This window comes from Sinohyriopsis cumingii, chromosome 15 (genome assembly GCF_028554795.1).
Source record: "Sinohyriopsis cumingii isolate HCF-2022 chromosome 15, ASM2855479v2, whole genome shotgun sequence".
NCBI lineage: Eukaryota > Metazoa > Mollusca > Bivalvia > Unionida > Unionidae > Sinohyriopsis > Sinohyriopsis cumingii.
The window spans coordinates 113,748,772-113,775,938 of record NC_142975.1 but is presented as its reverse complement, the minus strand read 5'-3'; the positions used below and the strand labels follow the sequence as shown (position 1 = coordinate 113,775,938).

Genomic DNA, 27,167 nt, shown 5'->3' with positions numbered 1-27,167 from the left:
ACCTTCCAAAACTGCTTGCTAGTTTAGTTTTTCCAGTTATTATCCTGTTTATGGTTTCCTGTTCTAAATAGGTACCCTTAAGTAGCTGTATGTTCCTATCTATGGTTTTTTGGGTTTCATGGTGCTTTTTACCTTTTGTGGAGGAGTTCCAAAAATCTTGCCATTTTGGGTCTATATATGTTTGTGCAAAGCTTAGTACTTCTGTTGAGCTGTAGTTAATCTTGATTGAGTTTTGATCTCCTAGATTGGTTTGTGCAACTTTGTCTGCTGTTTCGTTGCCAGAGATTCCAATGTGTGACGGTATCCACATGAGCTCGACTAATTGATGTGATGTGGTGATATCGTCGAATAACGCATGCACTGTCGAGGAATTGTTCCCAAGAGTGTGTATTGCGATTTTGGATCGATTTGATAATGCTTAGGTAATTGCTTATAATGACTGCTTTAGGTATTTGGTTGTCTTTGATCCATTGTAGTGATTCAAGTATAGCCCAGAATTCAGTGGTGTAAATGGAGCAATAGTCAGGTAATCTGGATCCCGTTTGTATCTTGAATTCAGGGATGATTATTGCTGCTGCTGTTCTTGGTGGGTTATTTTTGATCAATCAGTATATATTTTAACATAGTCCGGGTATTTTTGGTTGATTTGGTTTACCTGTACAGGATTTAGTAAGTTTTCCTGTCCTTCTTTATTGCCTAATTTGGTAGCTTCAATGTTAATCCTTGGTGGTTTTTGTAACCACGGTATTTGTTCTGGTCTGTATTGTTTGTTACCTGTTTTTTTTTAGTAGAGGTGTCTTTTCTCTTAGTTCAAGGATTACTTTGCCACTTGGTGTGGTGGGTATGATTTTGGGTTTGAAGACAACTTTACACTTGTTTATAGCTATTTTGCTGGGATGGTTGTCTGGGTGGGTATCTAATCGAATGGAGTATTGGAGGAGCAGTTCTTGCCTACGTAATTTTAAGGGTAGATCTCCTGTTAGTGTTTGTAGTTCTTCTAATGATGTTGAGGGGAGTGTTCCTTTGCATAACAGTAAGGCTTTTCTCTGGATAATGTCAAGTTTTTGTAGTACAGGTTGCTTAGCCGAGTTATAGCTTGGCAACCATAATCCAGTTTTGATCTAATTAGGGTTTTATATATCGTGAGGATGGTTTCCTGGTTGGATCCCCAGTCAGTCCTAGGAATTTTACTACTATTACGTATTTGAATAATTGATTTTGTATATAGAAGTTTGGATAGACTAGGTTGTTATTTCTTTTTGGGGTAAATATGATTACCACAGTTTTCTCATGAGATATTTTGAAACCCCATTTGTCCGCCCATCTCCCTATGTTGTCTAGGCTCTGCTGGATATCTTTAGCTACTGCTTTATTGGCAGGATTTCCATTCCTCCATATACCACTATCATCTGCAAATTGTGACAAGTTTATTTTTGTGGAGGCTGCACTGAGGTCAAGATCGTTTACCATTAGGTTAAATAGTAGGGGACTTATTACACTGCCTTGCAGTGTTCCATTTTCAAGTGAAAATTCTTCCGAATGGGTATTGCTTATTATTTGTGGCAATTTTCCGGCCTGTAAGGCCTGTGAGGAAATCGCCAATCCAGTTGAACAAGCGTCCAGTTATTCCAAATTGGTTTAATTTGGCCATTAGTCCATTGGTCCATACTAGGTTGAACGCTTTTTCTAGGTCTAGAAAAACCGCGAAGAGGTTGTGATCGGTTTTCCTATGTGCATTAAAAGCGAGTTTGATGTCTGTTTCCAATCTGAGAAGTTGGTCAGTGGTGGACAGTGGTGGACCATTTGTTCCGAAAGCCACACTGATTTATGGAGAGTAGGTTATTGGTTTCTAGGTGGTGTTTTAACCTATTTGCGATTACTGTCTCCATTATTTTGCAAATATTGTTTGTAAGGGAGATGGGTCGGTACGAATTTATGTTGTTGGGATCTTTACCTAGCTTGGGGATTGGTATTACTATGGCCTGTTTCCATTTGGTGGGTAGCTGGCCTTTATCCCATATCCTAGTAAAGAGTTTGATTATGGTTATTGTTATATTGATAGGTAGTTTATTTACAGATAATGTAACCTAACTGATCCTTACCAGGGGATGTTTCGTTTTTGGATCGTAGGGCTATCTCCCATTCATGTACTGTGATGTTGCTATTTAGGTGAGATTCTTTTGTTCCTTGGTCTTGAAACATTTGAGGTTGGGTTTCCTCCATTAGTTTTTTGTATTCTTGAAAGTTTCTGGTGTGGTTATTGTTGCTACTCATGTTTGAAAAATGCTTCGCTAGGAGGTCTGCCTTATCTTTATTTGTTATGGCATTTTTAATTTTTTGGGCTGAGGTAGTTGTTTTTCCTTTTATGGCTTTTATCTTGTCCCATATTTGTTTTGAGTTTGATTTTAGACTCAGTTTAGAGCAAAAGGTTTGCCATAGATTAATATAAGCAGTTTTTATAGTTTGTTTTAGTGCTTTTTCTTTATCTTTATATTGCTGGAAGTAGATAGAATTTTTGGTGCGTTTATATTTATTTAAGGCCCTTTTTTTTGTCTTTATGTGCTATAGAGCACTGTTTAGTCCACCATGATACAGGGTTTTTAGTTTGGATATTAGTTGCCTTTGGGATGCATCGGTTAGCTGCCTCTATGATTGTGTATGTTATGTTATCATAATACATGTCAATATTTGGGCTTTCTAAGTTATCTGAATTTACTCTAGCTAGTAATAACTGGAATTGGTCCCAGTCTGCCTGTTGGTACCTCCATTTAGGTGGGGTTTCGTTTGGAATGTGTTGAGTTTTTGTTTGAATATTGATTGTTATGGGGAAATGATCACTTCCTAACATATCTTCTTGATCCACCCACCAATTTGTGATTTGAGGCAATTTTGGGGTAGTGATGGTTAGGTCTATGGCTGAGAGAGTGCCACCTTCAGGGTTTAATCTAGTGTTTGACCCGTCATTTAAGATGACCAGATTGTTCTCAGTTATCCATTTTTCAACCATTTTTCCTCTTTGATCTTTCTTTCTACCTCCCCATAATTCACTGTGTGCGTTGAAGTCACCACATATAATTAGATTGTTGTTGTTGTTATTAGTGATTGCCCTTAGTGAGATTAGGTTGGTAGGGCAGAAGGTACCCCCTGGGTCGTATGTATTTATTATTTGAATGTTTGTGGTTCCTATACTTATCATTACTGACATTATTTTGATGCTATTATTGATGTTTAGGTTAGTGGGTACTTCTATTATTTCATAGTAGATTAATGTATCTATCAAAAGAATTGTTAGTCCACCCCCTTTCTGCCCCTTGGGTCTAGCCTTGTAGTTTGGGCAGGCGTTTGTGTTCTTGTGTTATGAGGGTTTCCTGTAGGCAGATTATGTCTGGTTTTATGGCCGTATTATTCAGTTTGTTCTGCAGTTAAAGATTCCTCTGCAGTTCCATTGCCAAATGGTGATTTTATTATTTTTTGTACTATCCATTTTTGATGTTGTCTTTATCTGTTAGCCTTGTGGTCCAATCAGCTAGTATGGTGAAAATGGTTTTGAGGGTTCTCATTATGCTATTGAGATCTTGTATTAGGGTTCCTGTTGTTAGGTTCATTACTTCCTGTATTAATTCTGTGTTGGGGTTTGTGTTAGGTTTGGGGATGTTTGGGGTGACAGTTTTGTTTGTATCTGGAGTGTTATCAGGGTGGTCTTGGTTTGTTACAATGTGGGTTGTAGATTTTGGTTCTTTTGTTTCTTGATTTGAGGGTATGTTCTGTGGTGCATTGTTTTCTCTTCTGATTCTGTGTGGAGAGTTTTGGTGCTCATTGATTGTTTCAGAGGCAGATTTTGGTGTGTTGGTGTTGTTTTTATAGATAATGTTTTTGGCAGAATGGTAGGTGAGGTGTTTTTCGTTCATTAAGTCCACTATTTATTTCTCTTTTATTGCAAATCTGCATTCTGCCGATCCAGGATAATGGTTTTCTTTACAGTTAGCACATTTTTGTTTAGTTGTGTGGACCTCCGTAGTACTTACATCTTGGTTTGAATCTACATCTGAGGGCATAGTGTCCCCAGTGCAGGCATTTGGTGCAAAATCTTGGCCTATTTATGTAGTTTTCCAGCCTATGGTACACTCCTGACTGTCCTAGTTTTATTATTGAGGGTATTGGCTCGGTAACCTCTATAACTGCTTTGTTTGTTTCTTGTCCCTTGTGATTTTTAAGACAATAGACTTTGGTGGTCTGTGTTCTATTTGCTGTGAGTTTATGAAGTAAGAGTTCTTTGCTTATGTCCTTGTTGTATCCATTTAGTCTATTACTTTTTTAAAGATAGTGGTTTTAGTGGGTTCAGCCAGATTAGTTGTGGTTTCACTGTGTTTGGAGTTCGAAGTGACTCGTGTTTTCCTTTGAGTGCTATGGTGTCTCTCTACTTTGATCTTTATTGGACCTATAGTTTCAATTTGGATAAATTTTTCCACCTGTTGAATTGTGCTACATTGGACAATCAGGTAGTTTTGCCTTGGTCTTATCAGTTTGAATTGTCCAGTGTGAATTTTGGCCAGTGCTGTCATAATACTATTGGTACTTAAACTAGTAATTCTGTTGCATCTGCTGCTTATGTATATGGTGTGTTCGATGGAATGATAATTGTGAATTTTGTTTTGGGGGTTCTGTTGTTGTTTTATTTCCTGTTCTGAGTTAACCTTACTTGTGGGGGATTTTTGGTTGTTTTTGGGTTTTAGCGGGCCCTTACCTTTACATAGGTATGTGTTTTGGGGGTTTTGGGTTGTTTGCGGTCTTTGGGTTGCCTTATTAGTGATGCTGCTGGGTAGTTTGGTAGTGTCTAATTCATTGGACTTGTTCCCATAGGTTGGTGGTTCCCTTGGTGTTATTATCCCAATAGATATCTAATTGTAAACAGTGGACATAATTCAGAAAAAAGGGAAGAAAAAAAAGAAAAACCGAATTAATGAATTCTTTTTTCTTCTGAATTATGTCCCCTGTTTACAATTAGATAAGAATATTTTCATATTATTTTACTTTGCAGAAAAACTTAATTGGTAAAAGTATAATCTAATATCATAAAAATAAGTTTACTAATTCTTTAAAAATGAAAGTGAATTTATAAATTAATTCTCAAAATAAAATGATTAATTATTTATAAAATACTTGATAGTAAGCGTTATGCACACCATATTTTTTATTATATAAATTGAGTTCTGATAACCTATTTAACATTTGTCAAGATTATATCAAGATATATTTTTCATATATATTTTTTGTTAATTTTCTTTTTTAAATATTTACTTTGTTTTTATTTTTTATTAATTTTTTCTTCTTCTATTTATTTATTTATTTTCTATATCTCTAATAAGTGTGCATTATACATAATACAAATATTGATAAAACTGTTTATCTCTATTTAGTAATAAATTTTATATATAGTTATCAGTATGTATCTTTAAGATCCAGTTTTATATATTTTTATGTATTAAGATATCATCAATCTTTGCTGTATATGCACATCTCCATGTAAATTATTCGTTAAAGTATAAGATAATTAGGTTAAAAATGTAAGCTATTACATCATCTTGTTTATGTCGTACTGTTTATTTCATTGATCACTTAGAAACAACATATTTAATGACGTAAGCAGTGATATTGAACTCAGTTTGAATTCAGTCTGATGAAGCATTAAAGTGAAACCGGTCACACATTCTACATGTTGGTGTTGTTTATTTTATAGTTTACATATGTATATATATATATACACACAAAGACAGACAGACAGACAGACAGATAGATAGAAAGATAGATAGATAGATTGAATACACCATGAAAAGTTGAGAAATGGGGACAATGATATGGGTCTGTGACATACTTTTTCATCCCATGTTGCATGCATACAAGTTTGGTCTCAGTAGGCATGTTGTGATAAATGCTAAAACATGAACAGGGGAAAAAGAATGGAAGGATGAATGGTGAATCATAAATATTGTCCACTTCTTCAAGCAAGCAGTATAATAAATGGATATAATTTAAGTTTTTGTATCTTTACCTTTTTCCACTATATCAAACTCCCTGTCTTCTGTGTCAGTCCTGGGCATTTTGTTACAAGGTTCTGGAACACTGATAATTACTGAGTAGGTCTGCAGAGATAAGAATCTATGGTAAATCCAAAGGCTACACAACTGATGCATCAGTATCAGAGGTCACATCTTTAATTCAGAAATGCCAACCATATGGCCATTTAAATTTCTGGTACACCCGCAACTGTTAAAACCTGTTTGAGACAATGGCCTCAAGGATAATACATTCCTATTTTGAATGTTTAATACTAGTCTAAGAGATAATTAGCTGATGTACCACTCCCAATTTTAATATTCACTATTATATCAGTATTCTAAAGTCTATCACTGTCAATTTGTACATACTTATGCTATACTTTGATTCCATGGTAACAAAAAATATTTCATGCAGAAAATTTTATGTATGGAAAGGCACCTCTATGCAAATACTATACATACAACACACACACACATTGTGGATTCCCACTCATTTTGGTATGTTTGTGTGTGTGTGCGTGTGATTTGGATATTTAACGTAGCTTTAACAATTTTTCAGACATATTGCTACGATGTCTGCAGTGTGACAGTTTACAGTGATGTCTAGCAATGGGGCATCATGTTGCAGACATGTAGCATTATGTCCCACCTAAACACATTATCCTGACACCACGCCGACCAGTCCTAACACTAACCTCTTAGTGCTGAGCGCCAAGTGAGACATCTGTTGCTACCATTTTTATAAGTCTTTGGTATGACTCGGTCAGGGATCATACCCATGTCCTCCTGCATCTGAGGCAGACGCTCTAACCACAAGGTCAATGGAGTGGTCATTTTGGTAAATGTGGACAGAAGAACCAGGGATACAAGTGCCCACCACTGGTAGTATATGTCCACTCAGTTTGGTGGATTTTCCGCAAGTCTAGTGGAAATCCACTCAATCATGGAAATCTACCATGAATTTTATTACAGCCGCAGCAGGTTAATGGCACACCTTGCTGATTCTGTTGTAATTACTCAGCAAGTAACACATTAAACAAACTAATGGAAGAAACCCCAATGTCATAACCCAACCAAGTCAGGTGTCAATTTCATACCTTTACCTATATAAACTATACAGTGGAAACATCTTTTGTGGTATTTATTATTACACTAGTTAGGGATACATACAGATGTTTGTGCATAATACTGAAAAAATATGAAATTTTAAACTTCTTGGATATGTTCCCATTCATGTCCATGACAGCATACATCAGAAACATTGCTGAGCTACAATGAACATCCCTGTTGATTGATTACATGTAATTATACATGGTAGAATATGCAGATGTGGAAATTTACATAGATAACCAAAAATGATCACCTGCAAACTGTGACATGATGTACAATCACATTATCGGACAAAGTACCATCACTGCCAGAAAAATGATTGCCATATCTCACCAACAGTTCATTTTTAACACTAACCTTGCTGTCTGCATGGTACTGTACACTATGTGGAGTACATCTCAAGGGAACTTTTCTAATTGGCCATGGTGCATCATAGGTCAGATGGGTTGGCAATACTGAGATTCTCAATTCACCCTGGAAGATTATAAATAAAAAGAAAATAATTGCTCAATTAAGGTCATGTGGTTACTATAAATGACAAATTTCATGTAAAGAAAATATAATACAAACATGAGAAACTAGAATTAAGTTACAACTGACACCAGTTATTAACAGACTATTACAAAGTAGCAAACTTGATCTCCTACTACCCAAACAGAGGATGAACAGTTGAACTACTCTGAGAGACTATAATTAACAAATATATATAATACTATTGCTATATCAAATTGTGAACTGCCCATGGCGCAATAATACAAATATATAAACTGACTGTGCGCAGTTGATTCTAGATGAATGATGAATTTCCACACATTAATCATTAGTGACAGATAAAAATAACAATAAAAAGTATTAACAATTCCTGTTTTCTAAATGAATTTAATATATTACACATTTTCTTCACAATCCTTTCTGCTTTCTATTCCCCTCCCCTCTCATGCAAAAGGGATGTGGAGTGAGAGAGAAAAGGAATTTGTGCTGGATTAAAAACTTGAAATAGGAATTACACCAAGTAACCTACAAGAATATTGTCAGTCGTAATGAGATATGTGCACTTTCCTTGGGATTTTTCAACAGTGTTTATCAATGATACAATGTTGCAAACAATGTTGACATTATATGCTAAATTTTTATCGTACGTGGTACACAAACTGTGATGTATTTAATGTTTTGTTATTGTTGTTGTTTCTTAAATATATTATAATGTTCTAAAAATTGATTATTATTAGTTAAATATGAAAATGTGCAAAGGTTGCTTTCTCTCTCTCTCTCAGGACCATCGTAGCAACAAGATACAATCTAAAATCTATGAAATGATGAGCGAGAGAGAGAGAGAGAGTTTAAAGTCAAACCAATGACAGAGAAAGAGAGAAGTGTTTTATGGTCAGTGGTACTGTTACTAAAGGAGAATAATGACTTAGATCAACTGTAAATATATTAAAATATTTTAATTACTTCTTGTTGGTTTGTCATTTCACTTAGTTTCTATTTCACATTTTTTTCCATGCACCAGTACATGAATGACAAATCGTTCATGTGAATGGGTTTACTAACCAAGCATTTGTAGTGATCTACTTTCATCATTAAAACTATCTTTTATGTTTAAATCATAAGTGTGCATTATATTGATTTAATCAATGTGAAGAAAAACAGAAACTAAAAAAAGAAAACAATCAACTTATCGATATGCAAAGGTGATTGCAAATAGCCACAAAAGGCACAGAACTACATTTTGTAGCAGACACACTTGGGTGTGTAAGGAGCTCATTCACTCAGTCAATACACAGCTGTCTGTAGTAAATATTAACTCCATTCAAAGGGCAAATATATGTATCTGTATGTGATATAAATAAAATAAATGTATAGTTTTGGCAAGCCTCATTTCCTTTATATGAAAAATGTAAACATCTCAGGGTATATCATTGATAGTGTACATATTACACATATATTCTATATAATGACAAGGACAGCAGGTGGTAAAAAACACTGCTAACAGAAAATAGCTGATTCCACTCTCCACAACCAACCATAGCTATTACAACATGTAAAATGAATATGTAGACTTCTCATGTGAACCCAAAATTACAATTTTAGATCCTGTGACCATGACTGTTAACCTCTGAACTTGAGAATCAATAATGAGGTGTCCATGTCTAAGTGTAGACTATATCTTAAATTTGACCATGACCTTTCACTCTTGACCTCAATCAATATGGTACTACCCTTGACCTCATAATCAATATAGTACTACAATTACCCAACTGAAGTCTACCTGTGAAGACATAACACTAGGCCAATGAAACTTGACTTGTCCTGCCAAAAGGAAAACCACCTTGAGTTTGGACCTAGCAGCACCAAAACTTCTACCTCTACTGATGTATGAGAAAAATATGAGGTTTGAAGAAGAAAAAAACACCACATAAACAAACATTATTGTGCAGAATGGACAGACAGACAGTTGGATATTGCTGTATCCCAATGCAACTTATTTCAGTGGGATACAAACAGAGATAGAGATGTCACTTTAAGTCATGTAAAACATTAGATTTATTATTGCCTCTGTTCTCCTACAATGTTGCCTGGTTAGGCATTCTGAATGTACCCATAAAACTGTACCTGTAAAACTGAACTTTACTCTTAACAACAAATACTGCAGCCCACCTGTTTGTTGAAGTACAAGAATCCTTTGGGGCAGTTAACATTGTGGAAAGAAGCAAAACAAGTCACTGCTCCATCAATACTCATTGGATGAATTCTAAGTGATCCACGGGATGTCATAAACAGCCAGTGGGGATATGTTCCACATAAAAATACCTATAAAATGAAGAAAGACAAAATTATTATTATACCTCCAGTCTTGACATGTATTAATGATCACTGAACAAAATATCTCAAATTAGTTATAACTCTGCAGCAAATGCAAATAGTAACTACAACACCTTTTTTTTGCAAAGTCATTCAGACATTAAAATAAACAATTTTACAAACATTCCTGATACATGTATCTTGCCTGTAATGTTACTTTGGCCTGGCATGCCTCAAAACTTTACAGCATTTAATAAAGATTATATCAAATCTGAATATTTTACAAAATGCATAGAAAATTTATTTTAAAGGTGACTCGTACATCATTTAAAAAGTGGAAACAAAGCAAATTACATTTTTTGAACTCTGCGTCTGGATATATACAACACTCCTCTAAAACAATAAAGTTCAAAAATGGGTACAAGTTGTGAGGGGCTGTGAGAATATATATATATATATATATATATATATATATATATATATATATATATATATATATACATATATACACACACACATACATACAAACACACACAGTGGAACCCTGCTTTAACGCGATAATTGGGGTACAAAAAATTGGATCGCATTAATGCGGGGTTTTAAAGTATTTTACTTTTTACAGAGAACAAATCATTGGCACATATAAATGTATTCATGTCTAATGTATATGATGAATAGGGTATCAACACCGTTTATTATCATGCTGTCATGGCATGCAGTTCATCTATAATGCATATAATTCCATAGAAAAATTGCATACAGATTTACAATATTGAATAATTTCTTCCCCAGATCACTGTCTGAATTCAACGTTTAATATAGAGCATTAACAAAGTATCAACACCGTTTACTTGCCGTCTGATATCGTACCATTGGGGCTTGCAATTAATCCATAATATATGTAATTCCATTGCAAAAATTGCATACATATTTAAACTATTCAATAATTTTGTCACACATCATTATGTGTCTGAATTGAATATAGCGGGTCGCATTATAGCAGGGTTGCACTGTGTGTTTGTGTGTGTATATATATATATATATATATATATATATATATATATATATATATATATATATATATATATATATATATACATACATACACACACACACACACACAGTGTGACCCCGCTATAGCGCACTCCGTTATAACATGAATTCGGATATAACGCAGTCATGGTGTGGCACCCGAAATTTCATATATGTGTATTTTTCATGTACACAAAAAAAAATCTTTCTTAAAAGTATGAAAAAACGTAAACACTTTGGGGAAGTGATCGCGTATGAATAATACAAGATGATCATGGCATGGCTCCTGAAATTTTGTATGTATTTTTCTCGTACACAAAAATTAGTTTTTTCTTCTTAAAAGTACAAAAAATAATGCATAAAAAGTTTATTCTGGGATTGCGTAGGTCTTTGCCAATGTCGTAAATATGGCTGGTTTTTACTTATTGGCGGCAAAATATACCATTTGGCGATTTTTTTTTATTGGCGACGTTGTTGGCTGTTCAAATTTTTATATACAACCATTGGTTTGAAGTGCAGAAATTCAGAGTCCCCATGAAAGGAAGTTGCAAATTGAATATAAAATGCACTGAAATTTATCTATTGTTACAAAAACAAATTCTTTGTCCATATTGACAAACCATCTAAACAGTGCATTGTTATATTATAATCCGCATATCATGACATCTAGCATGAGTACTGTATGTTGTGAAATATCAGCTTTTTTGTTGTTGACGTTTCTGGTAATGGAGATCAACCGGACAAGGTATTATCTTGTAATCTATCTTTCATTGGATTTTCGGCCGCTTGCTAGTAATTAATATATTTACAAAGACTGACATTTGTATGTGGATGGTAAGTAAAATTCCTCTTCTTTTCACTCAGAATTAAATCCTTCAGAGCACTCACATTTTCTGCAATAATCCCTGTCATCAAACCAGAACACCTGCAGCTCTATCGTCCATTGACCCTTTGTTAATTTTCAGACGCATGTGTGGAAGGCAGCATCATGCTGCTACCACAAATGTAAAAATATTTAAAAAAAAAAACAAAACAAAAATAAATAAAATACAACTACGTCTTACTTATCAGTTTATTCAATAGGCATGGAGGGACAGTAACTAGAATAGTCCAAACAATGACCAATTCCTTTTTAAAAATGTACCGAGATAAAATAGTTTGCTGAAATTTCAAAGGAAACATTACTTTTGAAGCACCGATTGTTATGAAAACATACTCAGCAAATGGAGAAGAAAAAAAATCGGTCCCAATCATGTAACACAATTATTTGATGTTGCCGCCACAATAAGAAATGGGCATTTGTTTGGTTCTCCAAAGCTGTCCTTTAGCGGTGACTTCAATAACGCATGCACCCTTCATCAAAGAAAGCCAACTACAATCTTTCAATAAAAACAACGAACTTTTCATCAAAGGAAGTCAGTACCAAACTTAAATAAAAGTGATGGAATCTGACAGATTTTTGCATTTTCCAATGTGACTGGAACACGTTAACTGTGCCATGAAAGTTTTCTTTTTCTAGGGAAAAAGTTTATGCTTACGAACACTACCAACAGCGGCTTAAAACGCAAACTAACTTTGACCGACTTGGGACATACTGAAAAGTAAATGTCCTTCGTCATCTGTTACATGATTGTGCTATATTTTTCCACTGAATTCAGACCAATATCACCTGTGACAAAATTACTGAATATTTTAAAGCTGTGTGTGTGCATATTTTCGATGGAATCACTTGTATTGTGGATTCACTGTATATGATGAGGTTCGCAGGTGACTACACGGTGCTGATACTATTCATGCTATACCTTAGACATGTATATATAAATATTATTCACGTATATGTACCAATTTGTGGTTCTCTAAATAAAGTAAACTATTATATATGTCTTCTCTGTTTTCACTACAGGTATATTTCTCATTTAATTATCATCAATTTAAGATGGTAACTGTACCAATGAAGCACGCATTTTACTGCCTGCATTTATTACCTACACCCCTTCCCCGCAATTGTTTTGGGTACATGCATAATTTTCTTCAGTTAACTGACCTGGTTGCTTATAACACGGTTCGGGCTATAATGCGGTTGGGTTCTAGGCTCCCAACTACCGTGTTATAGTGGGGTCAGTCTGTATGTATGTATGTACGTATCTATATATATATATATATATATAGCATGTATGCTGCATCAATGGTATATCACGAGATGAATAAATTTTCATTAAAAGGAAACGAGGCTTGCCCAAGTTTCCTTTTAATGAAAAATGTATACGAGTGGTATATCATTGATACAGCGTACATGCTATACATATATTTTATTTATACCACAAACAGTGCACTTTAGGGGAGTGAACTCTTCACAACCCCTTGCATGTATGTACGCTCAAAAAAGAAGTTTTGTAGTGATTCATAATTTTCTGTACACTTCATTCATATTAATTCCTATATGTTTCCTTTAGCAATATTAATGAAATGAAAACACAAGGATGATAATTAACATTCAAACTATTTTTAATAATGTGCATGCAAACATTGAATTTGCAGCATTCGTTGTCATGAACAGTAACAGGGTGGCCATTTGCATCTATAGCAACAGTATGATTCTAGCCAGAAACATCAAAATAATAAAGGAACAATAGGTAATTAAACAATTTAACCTCAACCACATTTCATTGATATCGTTTATGTCCATATTTCGCTATTCCTACTGACTGTCAGTGTCACTTTCAATAATTCTCCTACGTTTCCGCTATGTGGGCCCTGCTTGAGAATTCACCTACTGAAAGAAGTTGACCCAGTTAGGGATCTTGTTCATGTTTTCTGTTAGGTTCATAACAAACATATTTTGTACGGTGATGTTTGATCCGTAGAATGGGTTGCTGATAATCTGATTCTGCTGAATATTACACATTTGGGAAGTTGATATACTAGTCTGTTGCTGTGTAGTTGGAAATTTCTTTGTTGTGGGGGTGGGGGTTGACAGCATCATTACTTGGGTGGCTGGTGTTGCTCAGGTAATTGGAGTACGTCTGTTGTTGTTTTTCACTAATGTTTGAGTAGCTGTTTATAGAATATGCTTTTGTGGCCTGAAATTTGCATGATATCCGTTGGGGGAATGTTTTTGTCTCTTAACTTCTGAATTAAGTACTTGCGGCTACTTGTTTGTTAATTTCTTTCTTTCTGTAATATTTGCCTTTTCTTTCATTTTTTTCATGATGCATCCAAGTTTGTTAATTCCAACGACTTGTTTCCTAAACCATTTTGGGTTTGTCGCTGAGATTGGCATTGTGTTGGGCGCAATATAGAAAGGATCATCACGTTGACAAAAGTCTGTTGGTCTTAGCTCAGCATACTGTTTGTAGATAGCAAGTGGATCTCTCTCTTTGTTGTTTTTGTTTTCATACATCTTAGGATTAATATCCCTGATGTCCTTGACATTATCTCCTGTTCTTGTTTCTGTCTGCCTTTCATTGAGTTCAAGATACTCGAGGCCATTCACATCTTTCTTTATTGTAACATCACCCCATTTCACATTGTAATGTTCAGTCACTCCCCTCAAACCAAAATGCACAGAGTTGTTAAACCACAATGTGTTAACAATGGCTTCAAGTGTTTCCATCCCCATTAGTTTTTTACTATACAAGGCATTTATTTCTTCGTCTGTGATCGGTTGACTCTGATTGGGTTTATTTCCTTTTCCTTTAGATTTTAAATCTTTCTGCTTAGCCCGAAGAGCTTCCCTTGTTAATGCAAAATTTGTGTCGGTTCCTCTCATGATTGTACTTGCATATTTCTTGATTTTAAGGTGGCAATCAATGGAGCCAATGATGCTTCTTAAACTGTTCGGTTCAAACTCAGATCCATCTTTTCTCCTAATACTGAGTATAAAACCAGCCAGGTGCTGATCCAATTCAGATGGGTGTATCCCGTGTAAATTTCTTAATTCATTTTTTGACTGCAAGAATTCTGTCACTAGCCTTACATCAAAATGTTTGCATTCTGTTTACTTTCTAGAAATTTCAGTATATCATAAGGCTCATGGTGTACAAATCTGTCTTCCCTAACACAAAGATCATTTTCATTTACAAATGTCTCAGCCATGTCTCTATCAAACTCTCCAATTAACTCCCAGTTTAGTAGATTAAATGTTGCTTTATCATCTTGCTCCTTATCTGATGTCATTGTTTTCTTTTTTTTACACAGAGCTGCAGTGTTTGATTTTTGTCAGAGGGAGAGACTGGAAACAGCTGTGTTGACAGAGATGACAGCAGATGACACAGGGTGGAGCTCAATATTTATTTCCTGGATTGAGTACAGTAGTCCCCCTCTTATAAGGCCACCCCTATTGCAGCAGGGAAGTGGCCTTATAATGAGGGTGGCCTTTCTAGAGGGGGATGACAAATGCGAATAGTAAATACATATGAAGAAAGTCACAAATGAATTTATTTCTAAAACATTTAATATTTTCATTAAAAAAATCACATGCATGTTATGAAATAAATGTAAAACAAACTGTTTCATCATTTTCAAAAGAATGTTATTAATAACCATTGATATAGTTTTAAAACTGTCTTTATAATTACGTTACAAATCACATCATGTCACTTTCTTGGTAACAGTCTAAAAACCAAACCAGTCTCGTCACAGTTAAAAAATATCCTTGCTGTCATATCCCATGCATATATTGTTTAGTCTTTTGTTCCAATCTTCAATGTTAACATCAGCTGATTCTCCACTAAGGACAGAACACTTAATATTGTGTCGCACTTGAAATCTGTTACTTGTGGTAAAGTCGTCATATCCCAATTCAACTGACAAAATTGTTGCTTTTTTTGTCATTCAAAACAGGATACAAACATCTCCTGGCTCAAACAATCTTCCTTTCTCCAGCTATTTCACCTTCCCACTTCTGCAGAATTGTTTCCTTATTTTTCACGATATTGTTATCTGAGTCTTTCCAACATTAGTTTTCTGCAAGGCTCATCGACCCCCACCCCACCCCCGTCAGTTGAAATAATTTCACTTTCTTTTCTAAACTAAGAATTTTTCTTTTCCACGATGATATGTTGATCTTTTTGCAGTAAGTCATTCATGTTGCCAACTACAATACTGATAAAACAATTTTTTATGCATCTAAACAAATTGCCATATGTTTATAAAGGAAGTGATCTTGTCACGTGATTCATTATTCGCAGTCCGGTATCCTATTGTTTTTATACATTATTTTACACTTAGTGAGAGAAGCCACAATGGCTTCGATATGTACCATTAACATCATGCAGATTTGACCTCGCAGCCATTAAGATTTGTAATTTTGACATTTTTGTCAGTAGTAATAGCCACTAATTATCAAAGTCAACAAGCTCAACATCTTACTAAGGGAAGCCATAAAGGCTATCAAACCATTTTCCTGCTGACTTGTGTATTGTACATCGATACTGCCACTTCTCAGCTGTTACTACTGTTCAATAATTGTAATCTTAACAATTATCAGTGACTAAACTGGACATCTTACGATAACACAGCCGTAAGCTAATTGGATTACATCTACTTACCCTTTTGTATGGCTTAAAATTTGAGCCTTTCTCGGCTTTATGGAATAAAAGTGGCTTTTTGTGAGGCGTAAATGATATAATATTAACCTTAGTGGCACATGTACTTTACTCAACACTTCTTTCAATAACAAAAACCTGACATCGGGAAACATAAATCGGATTACTTAACACGTTATGAATAAAATACTGGTTCTGGATACATATTAAAATAAAATGCGTCCGCTTGTGAGGGGTATATTTTATATTATTGCACTAATATGCTGGCCACTGGTCACGTTAGCCAGGTGACCTTTTGCGAGGGGTACTTTTGAACACGAACTCGTCGGTGCAAACGGATTCTGGCTGCTGGTCGGGGGGTCCATTCAAGAGTGGGACTACTGTATGGTTTGGGTTTTACTTGTATGAAAATGTTAGTTTCTATAAAAATAATTTTACAGGAAAATCATTTTTTGTTATTTTTTCCTTTTTAAATGTAATATTACAAGAAATTCATATCCATGTATAGAGAGTATAATAGCTATAAAAACATCCTCATTAGGTGTATTCATACGCCATGGGCAAATTACAATTTGATACACCAATACTATTGGTAAATCAAGTTGCATTATACCAACACTTCAAAGACCATGTTATTTTTAATGTATGTGGTATAAATAAATATATATATATATATATATATATATATATATATGTATATATACACACACACACACACACACACACACATATATATATATATATATATATATATATATATATATATATATATATATATATATACATACATACATACATACATATACACACACACACACCTCTTTCCCATTATAAGAGGTATAACAACAGTAGGGAATACAAATCATGTGAGTGACTGTTGGTTATTCTACTGTAATTCTTTTTATGAACAAATGTGTTTCTTTCCAACCTCAATGGATAACAAATGGATTATACACATGTAAGTTTGTGATTCCACATTGTTTTAGAATTGCTAAAAGTGTGCTGTACATGGTATGACAACATTCAGTCACTAATAAGCACATGTAACTGGTGTTTTGAACTGAAGGTGATATATTTAACTGATAAAAATGACTTGACATTATTGAGTGTGCCATGTTGGAGAAAGATATCTTTTTAGAAGTGGTAAATATGAAATTCTGAGTTCTTAATTAAAAAAGAATCACACTCTTAATGTTAGGCTATACTGAAACTTAGTTATATGATATTTCTGCACAAATGACTGAGAATTTTTTTCCAATTTATACCACTTTACACTTGATGACAAATGCAACAGTAGATTTAAAATGAAGAGTGACAAGTGTTAAAGGCAGGTATTACATTATTGCTATAATGTCACTCGCATTTGATCTATTCAATGTATGACAATATGGGTTGAAAGAAAACAACATGAAGCTGAGTATTACTGTACAAACTGGCTTACAAGTTGAGTCCAACTACAAACTGCACAGACCCAGATCTGCCATTGCATAATGTGCTAGCAGATCTGGATCTGTGCAGTTTGACAGAAGTAAGCAGCAGAACAAGCAATATAGACATAGATATGTAGGTGCATTATGTTAAGGCAGATCAGGATCTTTTTTCTTGCAGTTGACTTGACTTATAAGCAAGTATATATGGTATATATTTTCCTTTAAAAACACTACTACTGGACAAAATTAAAGGTAGCAATATGGACAAAAATCTAATTTACATCAACTAAAATTATTGCTATAAATTTTGAATATATCAGAAGACTTACTCCACTATATCCAGATATATCATCAAAGTATCTCAACAGTTTGCGATGTTTTTCACCAGGATCTATGATTTCTGGCTCATCCTCTTTCCTCTTGGCTCGAGACTGCCTTTTCTCTCGCAATATCAGATTGTGATGAATCTTCTTGAACCGGATCTTAAGATGGGTGTTCTTAACCTTACTTTGGTGGAAAGGGAATGCCTCATAAACAAACAGCTCATCCTCGACCCTTGCCTAAATGTACAATAATATACACTATAAGGTTCATCAGAATTCTGTGAACTGTTCAACAAAAGTATATGTTTTATGAATTTCAAAATCTTGAACACAAATTTTAAACAATGTTAACACATATAGTGTAACCACTATTGGCACTTCTAACAAAATATATTAACATTATTGGCACATGCTATTTTAAACATATATCTTAACATTGTTGTCACATACAATGTAACCACAATTTCCATGTTTTAACACAAAATCTTAACACTGTTGACACACAATATAACAACTGCTGCCACTTCTAACAAAATCGTAACATTGTTGACACATGCTGTGTAACCACTATTACCATTTTTAACACAAATCTAACATTGTTGATAGATACAGTGTAATCACTACTGCCATGGTACAGTGGTATTTACTGAAGAGGGGAGACCAATTTTGCCAAATTTGCTGTCTGTGAGCAAGTTGCCTGCTTATTGTATACACCATATTCCCTCACATTTGTTGTGGTGAACACCTTGACCTGGTGAAATCTCTTTCAGCATTTGGGGTGTAAACAATCTTTATCTCTTTTATTTATCCATAATAAGTGTCTTCCTGTGATGTGACCTTTTTGACCCTGAATCTCTCGTAGTGTTGATATCACCCAATGCAGCTGAAGGCAAAGTGTGATGTTAATCCACTGATGGAAACTGGAGGTAATGCCCTTAAAATAAACTTGAAGGATAATTAAAAGAGGAACATTTTGACCCACAAGGCTTGTTCACTGCAATCATCACAGAAGGGAATAAATACAAAATAGTCAAATATATACTTATCATTTTCAAAATTTATGTCTTTCTTCAGCCTTTTATGGTACAAAAGGAACTTTGTGTATAAAAAGTATTTTAAAAATATTCAGATGAATATGTAAGTGTTATGTGGAATGTTTTCTGTTAAGTGTTCTGTGGAATGTGTTTTGTGAAGTGTTCTGTGGAATGCTTTTTTTTTCACCAACAAATGCCACTGTAATTCTGTGCACACAGATAAGACAGCAGCATACAAACCCTGTGTTCTCAATACTTTCTAAGCCAGAAACTCAAGTGCAAGCTGAAATTCCCATAACTCTAACGACCAATAACTTTAATTAGAAGAAAGTTAGAAACATGGAAATTAAAATGTTTTTTCTTCATTTAGTCACTCTATTAAACTACCAAATTTACATCATGCTGGTGCACACTAAGTAACATATCTAATGTGTGGGCTTTATCTTGAGTTTCCTGTCATGGTACAAACATTCAACTTATTTTTGTTGCATCATTACAAACTTTAGACCTAATAATATTCTACCAAGGCTGCATGTCAAACTTAAAATAGCATTCTATCAATGATGCATCATGCCAGGGTACAAACTTTAGACATAATAATATTCTATCAAGGATGCATGTTGTCAGACTTATAATACTACTCTACCAAGGCTGCATCATGCCAGGGTACAAAATTAGGACTTATAATAGTTTTCAATCAAGGCTGCATCTTTTCGTGGTACAAAACCTGTAGACTTATAATAGCATTTTACCAAGGCTGCATCTTGCCAGGGTACAATCTTTAGATTAATGGAAGTTAAACTGTATTCAGCTTCCCTTACCATTAGTAGAGGTCGGGACTTCTGACATCCCAGTCCTACAACAATCATCTCCTTCAAAAGGGGCACATCACCTACATTGACAGATTTGTCTACCTTGTCACTGCTGGTGGAGGCCATACTAAAGCAATGAAATAAATAAGGATCATTTATATCCCATCATATAATTGTAGATCAATTTTCATAATAATACATTTTGTATAAATAAGGCAAAAGAAAACTATATATATAACAAAATTATTAGGATTAAACAGCAACAAAGCGTTATATAAAATGTGGTCTGTCAATGTGTAAATTTAAAAAGTTATATATGGCAAATAAGCTAAATTTACAAATCTTGTGATGGAGATATAATGGTTTACAGTCAATAACAATAATCAAAGCTCAAATATGTAAATTTTTAAAACTGTCTTAACATAATGGTCATAAATTTATAAATTTCATCAGCCAATTTTCAATATCTGTTAAATGTACAAAATATAGATATACACACTAACTTATGAAAACACTCATCCAATACACATTCACACCCACTCACATACATAAAATCACCTACACCAAACTGACTGTTTTTTTAATTAAAATTATTTGCTCAGAATTACTTTACTTCCAAGTATGTTATTTTTTGTGTGGCTGCAAAACATAACATTTGTGCCACTGTTCCTCATGCGCTTTCAAAAGTGTAAGGCCACCTAGCTGTTGAAATCCTTCCACAACTGAAGCAAGAATTCCTTTCCATGCAGGGCATCCCTTACAATAGCCAGGCATGAAGAAGTAGTTTCTACAGAGATGGAATTATGAAAACCTTGCATTCTTCTGCAGTGCTGGAGTTGTTACAATCTTCTTGGGTATGTCAGTTGCCAGATTATGCAGGTAACTAATCAAGGACCTGTCACATCTGAGGCAATCATAACTATTTTGCCAGCCCTGATATCATTTTCTAGAGTAATTGTTTGGTATTATAACCACTGGAGGAAATGCACATACTGATATCTTTAGTTAAGCTGATTGAAAAGGCATCTACAGAGCAAGCCTCTGGAACAGGGAATGGATAGGTGAAGGTGGGCAGTTTGATTATCTACCTTGTTATGAATAGTTTTAGCTTCAGTTGGTCCTACAGTGTGCAAACTTGATGGAAGATGAACAGGTGGATAGACCACTCTATGTGAAATTGCTTGCTTCTTCTTCCTAAGAAATCAGCCTGGTCAAGGAGTCTGCCCATGATCAGACTTGTATGCTTGTATAATAAAATTGGGCACACAAAAGGAGGTACCCACATACCATAATGCTGGGTGCAGTGATGTTGTGTATCCAATTTTAAGTGGTAGTTCACAACAAAAATTGAATAACATAATTAACAGAATTATCCAACATTATCAGAATAGTCTTCCTTTGGATGCACTTGACCCAAGCATGGGAGGAATGGTGAATGGTCTTGAAGAACGATGTTTAGAGTCCACTTGCCAATGACCATCACATAGTCTGGTAACTTGCTGCTAACACAACAAACTGGCTTCTATACAGATTATGACTTCTGGTTGTGAACTTCCAAAGATATTCCTACGGCTAGCCACTCCTGGTCTTGCCACTGAAAGAATTTGATTATGGTCAAGATCATAATTTGGTGATCTAAATGACCCGAGATGAAGAAACTCCCCCACCAAAATGAAACTTCTGGAAGACAAATTCTCTCACACATGAGAAATACTGTTGATGTGTTTGGTAGATGAACTAGGTTGATGTGTATTGGAAACTCCACATCTAGATAAATGAAGTACATAGACGGGACAAGATTTGACTTCTCTACATTGAATATCCACCCTAAAGTGAATTGAGGTACCAAGGGTTATTCATTTCATTTACTAAAACCAACATTACTTAATATTTTTGCATTATATCATCCAGGTACACCCACCATTGCTGAAGAAAAAACATCAAGAAATACAATCAAAGGCTCTGTCTCCTTTAGGGTGCTCAATGAACAAGATCCAGATCCCCTCTCAAATGAATTTAAACTCCTGATTTTTTGTCAAAAATAGTTTGACTCAAGTCTAGCAGAACAGAAGGAGTCTGGCATCCACAACAGGATCATCATTAAGTGGATGGGACATCCAGTCAGTGACAGCAACAGGCTTGGGTGAGGAGTAACCTTGTTTTCTCTCCCCTCTACTTGCCTGCCAGCAAAAGTTAAGGGCATAAGACTGTAACTCACCTAACCACCAAAATGTTGCCATTATTGCTGAAAGTTACCTATGCACCCTTAATGTTGACAATCATTCCTCCCCTGGTATATCACCTGTATAAGCTGCTTCAAAATAGTGGCTTGCATTGAGAACTCCTGTCAACTTTTGTACCCCCTGCTTTGGCACCTGATCCTCCAATCAGAATGAACTGAAAGGTCAGAGTGTACGGTAGCTTCATGGTGAGGTTTAGGAGAAGAAGATTACAGGGGGCATCTCTTCTTATCAGGTCCAGTTTAGAAGAGGTAGTCAGGGGATTTGCCATCATGTGGTGACTTGCCTTACTGACTATCTTAGCAATATGGCATACTGACTCCCAGGCATGGTCACTTCTGTCCTTCTCAACTAGGCAAACAATTGTAAAAGATACCAAGTTAAGTTGAGATGAAGTCAACATGACATTCCTTGGGCATGACATTCAATACTTGTCTGCACAATTTATAACAGTATGGAACAGATATACTGACAGCAGTAATGTTTTTGTCTAGGATAGCTACATCCAAGTGATAGACATCGGTATCTGAATTATGCCAGTTTGAAAAGGGCAACCAACTCAGCAAAATGAAGATCATCAAAATACTGTGGTCAAGGATTTTATAGGAGACCCCCATTAAGTTCTGCAATCTTTGTTGATTGTGGTAAAATCATGAAGGTGGACGTCTGTCATTGAGGTCTGATTGCCATTTGAGGGAATTCTGACTGAGGCAAACCGTAAATCTCTTAGTAACCCCATCATTTCCATGGTTTGATTGAATTGTTCTAGTAAGCCCATGTTGTCCCCTTTCATCAACTGGGGGATGGATTATGCTCCTCCTGTATGCTCTGTGTCCAAGGGTATAGCATTCTGTACAGCACTGATGGTAATGAATCTTCACCATTAGTAAAATGACTCAACCTATTGGATATGTGTAGGACCAGCAGTCATGTCCAGCATGGAGCAAGGTCCAGCTGGGGAATGTTGGTCCAGGCAGTTGGTTGGGCAGGGCTGAACAGCTGAATGGCAGGCCCCAGTTGTGACAATGGTGTGCCATGTACATCATATCATGAGTATGGTCAGTTGGGCTGGTTACCCTGACTGGGTAGGCTGCTGTTATAGTTAGAACTATCAAGTGACCTACGGTTCACCAGTATCACATGACAGATTCTTGATTGCCAAAATCATACATAGATTGGCCAGATGACTGGACCAGTTGGCATATCGTATATGACTTGCTGGCGCAGATGACCAACAAAGTCAGAAGATAATCCAGCATGCTCGACTATAATGGTACTATATCCATGCATTTGCAGACATGGAAACCTATGCCCAATGGGCTGCCAAAATTGGCTTCAAAATGGTCCTTGTTTCCTCCATTTCAATCATTAACAACCTCAACCCTGTGTCAGGAATATTTCAAGCATGTCCTTTTCTTGCAACTCTGAATTCAATTGCCTTTTAAAGGCATCTGACCAAACACCCTCTGCCCACAATGCACAAAAACTGCATGGGTGTGAGGAAAAACATTTTGTTCATGCAAAGTACATCTTGTGTTTGTCCTCAATGACTTTAAGTGTCTATGCTTCGTGCACTTGACTGACATCGCTAGAATGAAACAAAGAAGAAAAGACAATAAGTACACATGACAAAAATATAAACTGTTATGCAAATTTGCATTACTGAGACAACCAACAAAGTGCATAAAAACAAAGTCTAATGGTGCAATATAAATACACCTTTAAGAGACCGATATTACATAGAGAATAACTACTGGAGAAAATATGAATGCAGGGTTAGTAGCATATTTCATTCAAAATTTTCAAGGATTTTTCACGGTTCAAAATAGTGTTTTTCAAGGTGCATTATTACATTAATTTTGAAGGATACATAAATGAAACTGCATGTAAACACAAGTCAATACTTAATTTACTCCATAGGAGGATCGTTTCGTGCAAATTAATTTAAAAAAAAAGAAGAAAAAAGACACGAAGTCAATAGTATGATCACTGATATCTTTCCCATCAATATTAAACATTCTACATCTTGGCATTTGAATAATGTAGTCACTGAACAAAGTTCATTTTTACTCTGTTTACACTACACTATTTACAAAGTCCAAAATATTTTAGATTGAATTTTTCAGTTCTTGTAGCTTGTCATCAAGCTGCTTTTCAAGATCTCCAAGTTCAGTGATTTTGTTCTTTTAAATTTTCCTCATATTATTTTGGTGTCATGATAAAGTAAATTTTCCCGTGATCTTTGCTTTCAATGCATAGTCATCTGTAGCAGCTGTCATTGTCTCTGTCTTTTTCAGTACCTTCCTTTCTTCTTCACTTATCTCCATAAACAATAAAATGTAAAGATATTTTTTATATTATTGTTTATTTAAAAACATTGTATGGATATTTTAAACTATTTCATATTAGATATATTAATATTTCTCTCAGCTTAGCTGTATTCTATATTTTTAGATTTATCGTGTTCATTGCAATTATCGTCTGTCCTATTTCCACTCAATCCTAAAATAGGACCAGATTGAACTAATTTCATAATTAAGACCATATACAGTTCCTATTTTAAAACTTGAATCTCTGTGTTCACAGACCTACCTCTTTTGTCAAAAATGATTTCATACTGAAGGCTTCTTGTTTTGCCTGTATTAAGCACCATTACAAGAGCTTCATTTTTTTATTTAGCTGCATGTGATTATGGAGCACTCTCTCCCATTGCAAGCAAATCAATATCCTTCTGTCATAATTTGCATTTTGCAAAGCTCTCTGAGAAAGAGCTCATAATCCAAACTATATATTTTTCTTCATCTAGCCAGCGAAGTTGGAAGTTGGAATCAGCAGCCAGCCATGTTGAAGCAAATGATTAAAATTTAAACCACTGCTACATCCCGGCATTGTACAATCAGAAGTTCAAAATGTATGAATGTGCAGAGGCCAGTTGTGGAAAAATTTCCATTCTGGCACAAATTTAGCGAGAGATTGTTTTTTGGGGTTTCTTTTCTCTTTTCGTTTTATTTAATTCTGTAAAATGAAAACTTGACTAATTCCTTTTGGTTTCAAGAAAATCAAGGCTTTTCAAGGTATCCAGACAATATTTTGAATTTTCAAGGTGTTTTCAAGACCTTTAAGGAACAATTCATTTTTCAAGGCTTCTCAAAGTCCCCTATGGACCCTGTGAAAAAATACAATCAAAGTCATTGTGAAAAATACAAATGTTGTATAAACTAGATTTATCAACCTTTGAATTACTATACCACTTAAAACATATGCAGGATGGTCTATGGTTAAAATAAACTGGAGGCACTGTTAATAGATGCAAGCAGAAATTTAACCTGATAAACATCCAAATGGCCACCTAATGGGAACAAGGGGAGTTAATCTGTACTAGTTATTTCCCTTAAAGTGTATGCTGTACAGATGGTAAGACTTTTTGCAGTTCAAAGAGGGCTGGATTTGGAGGGGCAGAGAGTAATTCCTGAAGCTAATGTGATCAGGTAATGTATTTGATGGAGAGATCTGCGGTGTGCCTGTTATCCATCTTTGTACTAAATTCTGAAGTAGCCTTGATTATGGTATGGACTTCTAACTTGTTTAATTATATATGGACCTGCACAGCACAGCCATACCGTGCTTACTTAGCATCTTTGTAGGACAAGTTTGATACCCAGTTAACTCATTAGCCCCTGAATGTTTTTTTGTCATTTTCCCCTGAAATGCAAGTAGGACACACATTTTGGGGGCTATTTCTGAATACATCCTAATAATCCTAACTGAATAATTCCAAGAGATTTCCAGTGAACCTCATGCCTAGTTGTGTTAGAATCGTCGTTTTTCAGTGGCTATTTCACTCGCACATGAGCACAATGGTAAAAGTTGGAGTTCTTTTGTTTTGTTTTGTTTTGTTTTTATTTTTCTGCTGAACACACCCATCATTTTCGTACCCAGACAACTTTTTATTCCAAATGCCCATATTATCCTACTTTTTGCAATGGTTTGCCTGTCTGTGTGCAGTTCAGACTGGTCTGCCTTAGATCTAAAGCCAAAAAGTCTAAAATTCAGACACAAAATTGAATTCCGACCATGGGCGAATCTTTGGTGGAAAAAAATTGGGTAAAAAAATTACATTTTTCCCTCTGTATTTTGTACTGCAGATAGAAAGTCCAGATTATTTGGTATCATTGTAGAGCTATATGTCTACCTTTCTATAATACCACCCACTTTAGAGTATCTTAAATGACCTTGATGCTACAGAGCTTGGAAGTAGGCTACTACCTCCTGATACATAAATGAGAGCCAGGAAATTATTGAGTTAAACCACTTATAAAAATGAGTGGTGATCAAGATTAGCGGATCATTCCTCAAGGTTTGTCAATTTTGTCACCTTGAAAACCACCAAATACAAATATCTATGATGTAGAGTACTTAACAAAACCTCTCAGATGTAAAGTAAATTAAGGTTACATTTAAACTTACCTGGCCCAGCTACTACCAGCCTCTGTTGACTGCATACTGTCCACCAGGACCTTCTGACCATGGGTAAAGTTCTTCACATAGAATACCATCTTAAAGTCAGGAATACTCCAGATCTACAAGATTAAAATTTAGCACTGGATTCATTTACTATAGCAGTCTAAAGTCTGTCCAAAGTCTCACTAAAGTTGTCTAAAGTCTGTCCACAGTTTGTCCAAAGGCTATCTAAAGTCTGTCCACAGTTTGTCCAAAGGCTGTCTAAAGTTAGTCCACAGTTTGTCCAAAGGCTGTCTAAAGTTTGTCCACAGTTTGTCC

General features: G+C 35.2%; 1 protein-coding gene across 1 annotated transcript in view; it reads right to left on the bottom strand.

Moving 5' to 3' along the window:
• LOC149782517 (cleavage and polyadenylation specificity factor subunit 1-like) overlaps positions 1 to 27,167 on the bottom strand; it is a 152,093-nt gene that overhangs the window by 29,888 nt on the left and 95,038 nt on the right. The window contains exons 23-28 of the mRNA XM_089933943.1: positions 26,856 to 26,968; positions 20,158 to 20,275; positions 18,309 to 18,539; positions 9,828 to 9,980; positions 7,524 to 7,640; positions 6,050 to 6,140 (exon numbers count right to left, since the gene is read on the bottom strand). Coding sequence (XP_089790069.1) covers positions 6,050 to 6,140; positions 7,524 to 7,640; positions 9,828 to 9,980; positions 18,309 to 18,539; positions 20,158 to 20,275; positions 26,856 to 26,968 — 823 coding nt within the window. The remainder of the gene's footprint in view (positions 1 to 6,049; positions 6,141 to 7,523; positions 7,641 to 9,827; positions 9,981 to 18,308; positions 18,540 to 20,157; positions 20,276 to 26,855; positions 26,969 to 27,167) is intronic.